The 12,890-nt window shown below is 37.6% G+C and overlaps 1 protein-coding gene across 1 annotated transcript; it reads left to right on the top strand.

Annotated features, from left to right (window-relative positions):
* Positions 1–5,442: 5,442 nt before the first annotated feature.
* On the top strand, positions 5,443–6,510 carry LOC306665774 (olfactory receptor 2B6-like; the record flags this gene model as incomplete). The annotated part of the gene is made up of 1 exon (XM_079147391.1): positions 5,443–6,510. The coding sequence occupies one exon, from the start codon at positions 5,443–5,445 to the stop codon at positions 6,508–6,510; it is 1,068 nt and encodes a 355-aa protein (XP_079003517.1).
* Between the last annotated feature and the right edge of the window lie 6,380 nt (positions 6,511–12,890).

Raw genomic sequence — 12,890 nt, 5'->3', positions numbered from 1 at the left:
TTGATTTAATTTCTTCTTAAGTGACTCTCTAAATTTGCATGCTGAAAATTTGTGTTTTGCAAAAATATTTTCTTGATTGCTTGCAAGGTATTTTCACCTTGTAGAGTCCCTCTGGTTCTTCCCTACTGGACATATTGGCGGAAGCAGGTACTAATTATGCTGAACCTCAGAGGTTTAAGTAGAGGATGAGACTAAGACAGTAATGACATGGAAACTCATGGGAAAGCTCCCTGTGGATCCATGGGTTTTACGGACAGCCATAAATTAGAACTGGTTTCTTAAAGTTGACTTTTCAGTAAGTGTAAATGCCTGGTTAGTGGACTGAGATGAAATTCAAACAACACTCTGGTCTGAGGATCATGTTTGAGCCACAAGGCAGTTTTCTGTCACTCTCCACATCACAACCCCAACAAACTGATGGATTGCAGCACAGCCCCAGGTAAATGCAGAAGGGATTCAGAGAGGGAAGATTAGTCAAAACCAGTCATATTACCTTGTCAGCCTTTGTGGTATGGACTAAGAAGATTATTCATGGTTAGAACTATAAAGTAAAAATATTTGAAAAAATATTAAAAGGTTGATTCTACAAGTCACCTGTATTTTTGTTCAAATATTTATTTCTGATTGTACTAGATCTATATACTTGGGCAAGTACTATAACCTCTTTGTGCCTAAATTTTCTCTCTTCAATTAAAAAACATTCTCACTTTGGAGGCTTATTAAGGGAATCAAATGGATGTACCTATAAAGAGTATATATGAAATTATACACAATTTAGGTTAGTGGAAAATTCAGCATAACATTGTGGTATTTGCAAATCCTTCTTATAAATACATAATAATTTTATTATGAGGGAGCTATGGGAAAATACATGTGTCACTATTTATATTATTTGCCTTTGCAAACTTGTACTTTCATTTACATATTTTAAGTGCATCTTTTGCCACTTTTAAAATTGAAACTGCTATTTGCATTATAAAGTTGTGGATATTATAATATTGATTTTGTGTAGAAACCAATTTAGCTCTGAAAAAACTATTGTTCAGACAAACCAAGATTGTTTAAATCTGTGACAATTTGGAATAAGGGAATCCAATAGACAAAGCATGGAATTAAAGCCATAGCAAATATCTAAGCTGGGTTAGGGGTGGAATGAACACCTAATTATTGTTCCTATTTTGTCTTATTAGCACATTGTATCGGAATTATGCTTATGAAGTTAACAAAGACTGTATTAGAAATGTAAATGTCTAAAGTAATGAGCTCCATGATTTCTTAAGCCATATGATCAGATACTTTTTCCCTCCTTCCCTTCATTTCTTTGCACACCCCATTTGCTTAAGATTTATAAATACTTCTGCCTCCCAACTCATTTCTCATTCTCATGAGGATCAACAGCACATTTTTTGCTTCCTATTTAGGTAAATTAAGCTCTCCTAATCCCTGTAATTTTCTTATGCAGCCAGAAAGGCAAGAACTCCCTACAGTCCTTTCTAGGAAAATAAACTGAATTACCTAAATTAGTCTTTAATCTTTATTTCCCATTTTCTTCTGTTTCTTTCTATACTTACATGTTCAACAGATACTTACCTAAGTTTCTTCTATTGTTAGAATATTGCTGTATTTATGTTTTTATCTTTTTCTCTCAATGTTTTTCTTCTCCATTTTTCAGAGTTTTTATCTCTCTATTATTTTATCCTTGCTCAATTTACTCCTATGTGTCCATAAATCTCCACTATTTAGGCATGTATCCAACGATTCAGAAAGCCAAAAGAAATATGCTATATATTCCCCTCTAATACCTTAAGTGTTTCCCTTCAGGAAAGTATGTAATTTGATTTTATTCACTAAAGTACAAGCTTATCTCAAATACATAACAGTCTTTAATAACAGGAACAAATAGTTATGGCTTTTTAGACAGGGGTGACAGAGAAGCAAGAACATTAAAAATGATATAGCAATAATTTTTAACTGTAGAAGAAACTCAGCTTTCTTCTGGTTTAGAAAAACATTATTTGACAGCGGTTAACTGAATGATATTCTGAAATAGTTTATCAAGAAAACAATGCAGATAAGACAAAGGTAACAATTCACAATTGTCCTTTTTAAAATTCTAATTAGATAAGGAATTACTTGAATGTTGATTAAAGGATATTCTTCTATAAGTAATTCTGCAACACAGGAGTCTTCCTATGACCATGAGAGATAAGGCAAAACTCATTCTAAAATTATTTCACGACATCATATCAAAATCTATTTCTATAATAATTATCTAATCCAGTGACAGAACTATCTGTCTCATTTCTTTAGGACTACAATATTATTATTTATTACACTTATTTTTATATTTCTAAGGTAATATTTTTAAGACTTGCAGTCCCAGGATGAGAAATTGGGGAGTAGAAAGGAATTGGATGAGACCAACTTGAAAGGAAGGGTGGCATAGCAAGAAATGATAGAATTAACAAAAGGAGAAATCTCAAGAAAACGATTTTCTACAGAGGATCACAGGAACCTGGAAATTTCTAAAGTCAGTCCTATGTAATTTTACCATGCAGATAGTTCTATTAATATTGCTGCTAGTGCTTATTCTCTTTGTATTATGTATCATACTGTACAGCTTTTTCTTTCACTTACAAAGCAAATTCACACCCTATTGTCATGAAAGTATGACGGAATTTATATGCAAGTATTTTAATTTTCATTATTTGATTGGACAAAGTCATATGTGAAAATAATATTCAAAGTCCATCAATTCTTAGTAAGTAAAATACATGTATTTTTGTTAATTATTTGAGAAATAGTGATAGAAACCTAAAAATGTCAAGAGTTAAACAGGGTATATTTTAACTCTGTTTTGGTTTCTTGGGATTGGAATAAAAAAGTAAAGGATATATTTGGGTTCAGTTCTAATAAAATATCAGTGAATCTGAGGTTATGGATGAAAAGAAATTATGATATCAAAATGCTGACACAATTTAAAATACCAGAGCATCAAAGGCAAGAGTTTCATGATCGCTGGTTTGAACTAAACCCAGATGAATTAATATGTAGTCAATATCTATCATGTTTAACATATACTGTAGCTTTGATAAGTCACAAACTTACTCATAAAGAATGTATAATCAATATAGTCAGGGAAACAAGTCAAGTACAAAAAATAGAATCTCTTCCTCTCCCACTCCCTCCATCTCTCCCTCTCCATCTCCTCACTGTCTCTGATTACATATTCATATATATATGTGTGTGTGTGTGTGTGTGTGTGTGTGTGTGTGTGTGTGTGTGTGTAATAAAATGTGGAGTATCTCATAAGTGAATTAAAATTGCATTCTGAAGAGTCATAAATAGGGCAAAAATTATTTAAGAACACTTTGGTACTTGGAATAAGTCTTTCAGGGTAGATATCAACAATGGAGTTTCACATCACCATAGCCATGGTGGCAAGTAGGAAGCTCGAATGGCCCAGCGTACATGACTGCATGGTTCAAGACACTATTACATAAGGCCTTAGGTCCAAGGCTGTGTTTTAATGCAATATGTTTGAACCCAGAGCATCACTAAAGAATTTTGAGCTAAGATAAATGATCAAATTTGAATGAAGGAAAGATTGTTCTCCAAACAAGCTAGGATGCTGTGAGGATGAGAGAGCGATGTGAGGAGTGACACCAGTTTGAGACCTACAGGTCATGGGACATTAATACACTTTTCATGTGTCTTCTTAATGTTTCTGGGTGTACAGACTTGATATATATGTGAGACGAGGCTACAGAAGAAGTGGTCTAGTTGACAAGTTAGGTGACACATGGGATTACAGTTCAAAGAGAATGATTACTTTAGGGTACTAAAATAATTGTGATGCTGTAGATAAAATGAATAAATTTGAAGTTGAATGGGTGAATACTGGGCTCAGTTTTGGATTTAGTGATCCTGACATTTAGCTGTGAATCAATATTTCTCCCCATCACTTATCACTGTCACTCTGGCTGCCCACACTAATTCAATGACTCAAGATGACACAAACTAAGAAATAGACCTGGCCAACTAAGACCATTAAACCTACCAATTCAAGATCATAATAACATGATCTAGGAACAAATAAAAGGATTGAAAATAGTAAAACTATCCTGAGCTGATTTCTTAGCAGTCACATCATACTTACTACCACCAGCTTATATTTGCTCATATATTATTGTACCATTATGTACTTGGACAGACACACAAAACAAAACAAGTACATGATGTTTGGGGACTCACAAATAGGAAAATAAATAATAGTTATTTAATTATTAGCATATGACAAAAGCTGAGCTATGTTCGCAATTTACTTTATGTCACTTAATCTACATTAGTTCTATATGATGAATAATAATTATGCCCATTTTACAGATAAGAAAATTGAAGACCCAAAATTTAAATGACATCTTCAAAGTCACACAGCTAGTAAACAGAACAACTGAAATGTGACAAATAAAAATGATGACTTTTGTAAAACAACTAGAAAAAATATAAATTTACCAAACTACCCAAGTCTAACTCAAAATAAATTCAGGATTGTAGGGAACAGAAAAATCGGTCTTTGAGGGTTATTTTTTTCAGAAATTATAAAGGAATTCCATGATTTGGATGAGAAAATATCAGGACCCATGCAAGTCAGATAGTAGAAACAGTGGAGAAATTTTGAAATGTGTATGTGCTGGTCATAAACCTGAGCAATTGAAAATTCACATACAGTCCCAAATTTCAGGACTATAAATATTTTAAGTTATTTCTGCTAATTATTCTAGGAGATTAAAGCTGCACCCAAATTTTTCAGATAATATTAAAGTAGTATCTTCACAGCAAACAAATTTTTAATTCCTGATTCTTCCTGTGTTACCTTGCCTGAATGTTTTGTTTTCTATCTCTATATTTTAAATTCCTAAATAGGAGCGGAAATAAACCTTGGAAAGGGTAAGAGTGCGCTGACACTCCATCCACTCATCATGCAGATTTTATGAAGGACTCAAGTTCCCATGATGTCTCTAATCAGGTTCAGTGCAATGAAGATGAACATGTCAGCTCTACCTCAGCTACAGATTCATCTGCCTTCTTCTTGCTGTGCTTTGTTCAACCTGTTTTGGGGAAGTTTCACCTTTTCTTAATTTGCTCTGTTGTCATCATGCTCTGTTGTCATCACTAAATATCCATGACACATAGAGCTTATGGTAGTACTGTGCCAACTTTTTAGAAGGGAAGATGTCAAAATTTCTAAAGGAGTGTGAGGTTAACCAGAAGATATTTATTAAATAAGTGACTTTTACTAACTACATTGACGGTGTTTTATTTGTTCTTTTCTCAGCAATCTTTCAATATTACATTGACAATGTTGACTCAACATTTTACCATAATCAGGATATAGGTGCATTTTTGTCACTGATGTATAGATGCAAATTAGAGCAAAAAATGAGAGCTTTATTTCAACATCTCTGGTCTCTAATTCATAGTAGCTTCCTCTTACCATTGATAACCATTTTTAACAGTGGATATGTAGAGACCTCATCTGGAATTTCACCTATCAATGCTAATATATGGATAAATAATCAGAGCTCCCTAGATGATTTTATCTTATTGGGATTTTCTGACCGACCCTGGCTAGAGACACCACTCTTCATAATCTTCCTGGTGGCCTACATCTTTGCTCTATTTGGGAATATCTCCATTATCCTAGTTTCTCGCCTAGATCCACAGCTTGACAGTCCCATGTACTTTTTTGTCTCAAATCTATCACTTCTGGATCTCTGCTATACCACCAGCACTGTCCCACAGATGCTAGTCAACCTTAGGGGACCAGAAAAGACCATTAGCTATGGGGGTTGTATTGCCCAACTATATATTTTTTTGGCCTTGGGCTCCACTGAATGCATTCTTCTGGCCATAATGGCCTTCGACCGTTATGCTGCCATTTGCAAACCCCTTCACTATCCAATCATCATGAATCAGAGACGATGTGTCCATATGGCAGCTGGGACCTGGATTAGTGGTTTTGCTAACTCCCTCGTACAATCCACTCTCACAGTGGTGGCCCCAAGATGTGGACACAGGGTGATGGACCATTTCTTCTGTGAAGTTCCTGCCCTTTTGAAACTAGCCTGTACTGATACTAGTGTGAATGAAGCTGAGCTGAATGTTCTAGGGGCTTTGTTACTCCTGGTACCACTTACCCTCATCCTGGGCACCTATGTGTTCATCGCTCGGGCAGTGATGAAAATCCGCTCGGCTGAAAGTCGCTGGAAGGCCTTTAATACCTGTGCTTCACATTTGCTTGTGGTTTCCATGTTCTACTTTACAGCCATCAGTATGTATGTCCAGCCTCCCTCTAGTTACTCTCGGGACAGGGGTAAGATCATGGCTCTCTTCTATGGCATTGTCACTCCAACCCTCAACCCTTTTATCTACACATTGAGAAACAAGGATGTGAAAGCTGCCCTAAGAAGATCATTGACTAAGGAGTTTTGGGTCAAGAAAAGATGATCTCTGAAAAAAATACCTGAGAAGTAAGAATGGATTTATGTGCCTTTCAAAGAAGATGTTGGACATCAAATTGATGAGGGAAGCATGTATCAAGTGGCACAAAGTTCACAAGAGGAACAGGACCAAGAAGGGAATGATCAACTTTTGATTCAATCTACAAAGGCATTTTTCTTCTTTGAACAATATGCAGACACCTTCCCCACCCCAATCTATGGAGAATATATTCCAAGCACTCTGGGGATGCCTGTAACTGACAATGATACTAAAACCTGTGATTTAACTGGGTTCACATACTGTGAACATAATGTTTGCAATTTTGAGGTGCAACAGCAAAACTTCTTCACAATTTCATGGATAGAAGATTCATTCTTACAAGAGATCTTAGCAAATTCATCATTTTTTTCTCTCCTTATGAAGGAGAGAACTTCCATCTTTTAAGAGAAACACCTGTCAGCTTCTTTTTGGCATACCTGAATTGTCAGCATCACTACTATTGCACTTTGGGGTCATAAGAGTTACTTGAACACAAGCACTGCTATATCATGACAGTTGATGTGGTAACCAAGAGGGTTACTAAGCAACAAATGGATGGGTAGCGCACACTGTGTGGACACACTGGATCAAGGTATGATTCATGTCTAGACAGCACAGAATAGAATAGCATGACATTTCATCATGCACTCAGACTGATGCCCAATTTAAAATGTATAAATTGTTGATTTCTGGAAATTTCCATTCAATATTGTTGGGTAATAGTTGACAATGGGAAACTAAAACCATGCATAAAAGGAGCCCATTGTATCTGTCTCACAATATTGAATTTTAAAAACAAGCAACTATTATCCAGAGTCAATTTTAATCATGTAATGATACTACTTGGTCATGTCTCAACATTCAATGTGTAATTATATTACCCTAAAGGTTTTTTAATTCCCCAGAGGCAAATGAAATCAAGAGACAAATAGTCAAAACCAAGTAACATTAAAATATGGACAGAGAAATTAATTTTTAAAAATTAGGGATCATAATTTTAAATACAACTTATTTTGCCATAAACTTTAATTAATCTTGTGCTCACATACACAATACAGTGTTGTGTTAATATACAACAATGAGACTGTAGCCAAAACAAATAGAACATACTCAGGAGGAAAAGAGAAAAGAGTGGGAGGCTTTGGGCAGTAAACAGTGGTCAAAAAACTTAAGATGGAAAATATTCCAACCAAAGAAAACTAAGTAACTTGAGATTTGTCTGCCTTTGATGGGACAGCTTCCTTCACAATTTCTCTGGGTAAGTTCATTCTGTTTTTTTCATGAGGGTTAAGAATACCATGTTGAATTCAAAAAACTTGGTCGATCTTTAGTTTTATATTTTTTAATATTTTATAACTTCTTGCTGCAAACTGACTCACAAATACATATTAGACAAAGGTACCTAGGCAAAATAAAGTGACTACCATAAAAATCCAGCTGGGCACAGTGGTGTATGCCTGTAATCCCAGCAGCTTAGTAGGCTGAGGTAGGAGGATCACAAATTCAAAGCCAGCCTCAGCAAAAGTAAGGTGCTAAGCAACTCAGTGAGACCCTGTATCTAAATAAAATACAAAAAAATAGGAGTGGGGATGTGACTCAGTGGCCAAGTGCCCCTGAGATTAATCCCCACCCCGCCCCACCAAAAAAAAAAAAAAAAAACCCAACCAACTGCATTACCTGTAAGGGAAGAGAAGTATACTCATCATAAATGTAGTCCTATCAACACAGTGATGTACAAGTTATAGGAAATAATAATTTGTTATTTTTAATTCTTGTTTCCTTGCCAACAAGTGCATATACAACCATTTGCCTTAATTAAAAGTTTCAAGAATGTGTGTGTGTGTGTGTGTGTGGAGAGAGAAGGAAAAGTAGATGATATTTGAAAGTGATTTAAATTACTTCTCAGAAGATACTGAATTTCATACTTAAAACTATAATTGTGTCCCATAAAGAAAATCTACATGATAAAAAAAGATTATAAATTTATTTAGTTCTTCATCATTTTCTATCTTCTATTTAATGACTTGCAAAATCATGAGTAGGCTCTGGAAGAATGGAAAAGAGAAATATGAAAAGAGAATGGAAGGGAGAAGAAAAGAAAGGACAAAAGCATTGTTTGTTTGTTTTGTTTTGTTTTGTTTTGTTTTGTTTACAATTCCCATGTTTGAGGGAGGTCCCATGCTCGGTGGCAGCCCTAGCTCTGTTCAGAAGAGAAATCATCCAGTGTCACAGGTGCACTTCCTACCCAGCATCCTTGCCCTCCCTAGCTTCTGCCTCTCTAAGCACAGGAGGAATGTCTATGGTGTTATAAATGAAAATTAAAGACACAGGACTAACCAAGAGAGACTGGGTTCCAAAAGGAGACAATATCAATAAATTCTATGCCCCTTGGGCTCTCTCTGCTGGGGTAGCAATGTTGGGGGACATGTTTTTTTCTCCACCTTGCAGTGTTAATTTCCCATGGCAGAGGTTGGAGCTCAGTGATAGAACCTTGCCCAGGAAGGTGTCATGCCTGGACTTGGATGGTCAGGCAGCAATGCAAATGAGAGAATGAATGAAGCAACACAAAGAGGTTGCCTAGATGCTAGCACACAGAGGCACTTTTGTTGAACGAAGAAGTTAACTTTGTTGGTTTCAAAAGAAATATCACAATGTGTGCTTTTTTTTCTTTTTTTTTAATTATTTATTTATTTCAATTAATAATCATAAATTTACATAGGGCAATCTTGTTTGATTCATTCTGTTATTTTTTCCCTTCCCCCCCACCCCTCCCACCCCTCTTTTCCCTCTATACAGTCCTTCCTTCCTCCATTCTTACCACCCTCCTTATCCCTAACCCTAAACCTAACTCTAACCCTAACACTAACCCCTCCTACCCCCCCTTATATGACCTCATCCGCTTATCAGCGAGATCATTCGTCCTTTAGTTTTTTGAGATTGGCTTATCTCACTTAGCATGATATCCTCAATTTTATCCATTTGCCTGCAAATGCCATAATTTTATCATTCTTCATGGTGGAATAATATTCCATTGTATATATATGCCACAGTTTCTTTATCCATTCATCTACTGAAGGGCATCTAGGTTGGTTCCACAATCTGGCTATAGTGAATTGAGCAGCTATGAACATTGATGTGGCTGTATCTCTGTAGTATGCAGATTTTAAGTCCTTTGGGTATAGGCCAAGGAGTGGGATAGCTGGGTCAAATGGTGGTTCCATTCCAAGCTTTCTGAGGAATCTCCATACTGCTTTCCAGAATGGCTGCACTAATTTGCAACCTCACCAGCAATGTATGAGTGTACCTTTTTCCCCACATCCTCGCCAACACCTATTGTTGCTTGCAATGGATAAAAGATAGCCTCTTCAACAAATGGTGCTGGGAAAACTGGAAATCCATATGCAACAGAATGAAACTAAATCCCCTATCTCTCACCCTGCACAAAACTCAACTCACAATGGATCAAGGACTTCGGAATCAGACCAGAGACCCTGCATCTTATAGAAGAAAAAGTAGGTCCAAACCTTCAACTTGTTGGCTTAGGATCAGACTTCCTTAAGAGGACTCCCATAGCACAAGAAATAAAAGCTAGAATCAACCACTGGGATAGATTCAAACTAAAAAGCTTTCTCTCAGCAAAGGAAACTATCAGTAATGTGAAGAGAGAGCCTACAGAGTGGGAGAAAATCTTTGCCATTCATACTTCAGATAGAGCGCTAATTTCCAGAATCTATAAAGAACTCAAAAAGCTCTACACCAAGAATACAAATAATCCAATCAACAAATGGGCTAAGGAAATGAACAGACACTTCACAGAAGAAGATGTACAAGCAATCAACAGATATATGAAAAAATGTTCAACATCTCTAGTAATAAGAGAAATGCAAATCAAAACTACCCTAAGATTTCATCTCACCCCAATTAGAATGGCGATTATCAAGAACACAAGCAACAATGTGTGCTTTTTGATGCAAGTCAAAATTTCAAAGTCTCAGGTCTGATCAGTATGAAGAAATTCAAATGTCACTCAGAACTTTGACCATGGGGAGGGGTGAGTCTGGAAGCATTTTCCAGCAGCCATAAGAACAGCTGACTCTGATGGATCTCAGGAGTGCCGGAAGAGGGGACAAGCACAGGGGATGGCAGTCCAGACCTGAAGAAGAGGAAGAAGGTGTTCAAGAGGAAAGAAAAGGCCTGGAAGAAGTAGAGAAGGAAAACTCCAGTTTCTCTCTTTCCAGCTTCATTTCTTTCATCTTTCTTCATCAAGGTAGGAAGGAAGCCTGAGAGAAATAAGAAAAGAGAGAATGGAAGGGAGACGAAAGGGGAAGTCTAAATGATGTGCATTTTGTAGAGTCCCAGGCATGCTGCAGGTACATGTTCCAAGGAGGCTTCATTTTGAGAATGGGTCTCACCAGTGGCCCAGGAACTCTTCCTACTTGACATTCTTGCACTGTCTAATCATCCTCCCTAATCACAGGGAAGAATTTCTATGCTGTTACCAATGAAAATTTAAAACACAGGACGAGTAAAAGGATGTGTGATCCAAATGGAAACAAAAGAAACAAATTCTGTGCCACCTGCTGCTCTCTATCCTGAGATCAGCACTGTGAGGAACACATTTTCCTCTCCACACTGTGGTGTTCATCTCCAAGGGCAGAGTCTGGAGCTCAGTGACTTGAGTTTTTCCATGTTGTGGGTCATGCCTGGCGTTGGTGGACCAGGACAACAATATATAAAGAGTGAATAAATGACTACATAGTAACCACCCTGTGTCAAGCCTGGTATTGGAAATAAAATAAAAATTATTTCAACCTCCCTTTCCTTCTCTGTTCCCAAAAGAGAGAAACTCAAATTTTCCTTTTCTGTGTCTTCCAGGACTTTTCTTTCCCCTTGGGGCTTCTTTGTCTCTGGACTGCCCTCAACTAGGATTTTCTCCAATTCCTATGCTCCAGAGATCCACCAAACTCAGCTGATCGTACTGCTGGTATAACACACTTCCACAGCCACCACATCTCATTGTGGAAGTTCTGAATGACCTTTGAATTTTTCATCCTAATCAAGCATGAAATTCCTTTTTGCAGTTCTCACTTGCATCAAAGTGAGCATGTTTTGATACTTCTGATATCATTGTATTACCCTCTCTTTTAAAAAAAAAAAATGAAGAAGTGTCTTTGGATGCCAGTGAAGCCAGAATTAAGGACAGGTAGTTAGTGTAGAAATAGGGGATTGGGTCAAATCGGGGAAATGAAGCTATGAAGCCTTCTGCCTCTGGAAGTTGGAGACTGCCCCTGGGAGAATGGAATGTCAAGGATCTCCAGAGCCCAGCCCATTGATTACCAAATTTACCTGCCTTTATCAAGGACTGCAAACAAGGAGCTGCTAATTAATGCCCCCTGGCCCATTACCTGCCTGAATCACCTTGGCCCTCCCCCTGCCCATGGCTTCTCACTTAATGCAAAACCAGTCCTAATCACGTAGGCAGGAAGGAGAGATAAGGGGGGAGAGAACTGGAGAACAAAAGAGACTTTAGCCTATAAAAGATGTAGGGTGCTCACTTCTTGGGACTTTAGAACATCAGCCACGGCCCCCTTCTTCCTGCCGGGAGAAGTCTGTATTATTACCTTTAAATAAAACCTGCTTAATATGCTTGCCTTGGCGTGCTTCTCTAGTGTTCAATGTTCAACTTTAGAAGGAGCAGAGCTCGTCACAGGTAAACCACGGTATCACCAGCATCTCAAACACTTTTGTGTTGCTTCCTTTTGGTTACTACATAAGTCATACATTCACTCATTTGTATTGCTGTTTTGGCCATCCAATCCCAGGAATGACCCCGATACATGGAAATGCTGTCATTGAGGTCTGAACTCTTCCCTGGGAGATAACTACTGCAGAGTGCAAAAGAAAATGTGCTCCCCAACAATGCTGATCCCAGGAGCAAAAGCCTGAGGTGGCACAGAATATGATAATCTTACTTCTATTTGGAATTCCATTTCCCTTTGGTAGTGCTTTGTCTTTAATTTTCTTTAGTAGCAGCATAGACATTCCTCCCTTTGCATAGGGAGCTGAAACTAGAGAATGCAAGGATGACAGCAAGGAATCACTCCTGGGCCACTAGGTGAAACCTAAAGGGGGATGGTGTTGGGGGCTGTGCCATGCAGACAGTGCCAGAATGGCGCCTGATCACATCGGCAGAGGAGGTTAATTGACATAAGCACACTCAGGTGATTTATCGTCCACACACACAATGCATGCGCATGTGTTCTCGAGCACTCCTAATCGTGCCTGCTCAGACATCTAGTGTCTTGCCTAATCTTTGCATACGAGGCGTGGCCCTACCCTCTGCCTCC

Source organism: Sciurus vulgaris (assembly GCF_902686455.1).
Source record: "Sciurus vulgaris genome assembly, chromosome: 7".
Classification (NCBI taxonomy): Eukaryota; Metazoa; Chordata; class Mammalia; order Rodentia; family Sciuridae; genus Sciurus; species Sciurus vulgaris.
The sequence above is the reverse complement of the archived record's forward strand: the minus strand, read 5'-3'. Positions and strand labels throughout refer to the sequence as shown.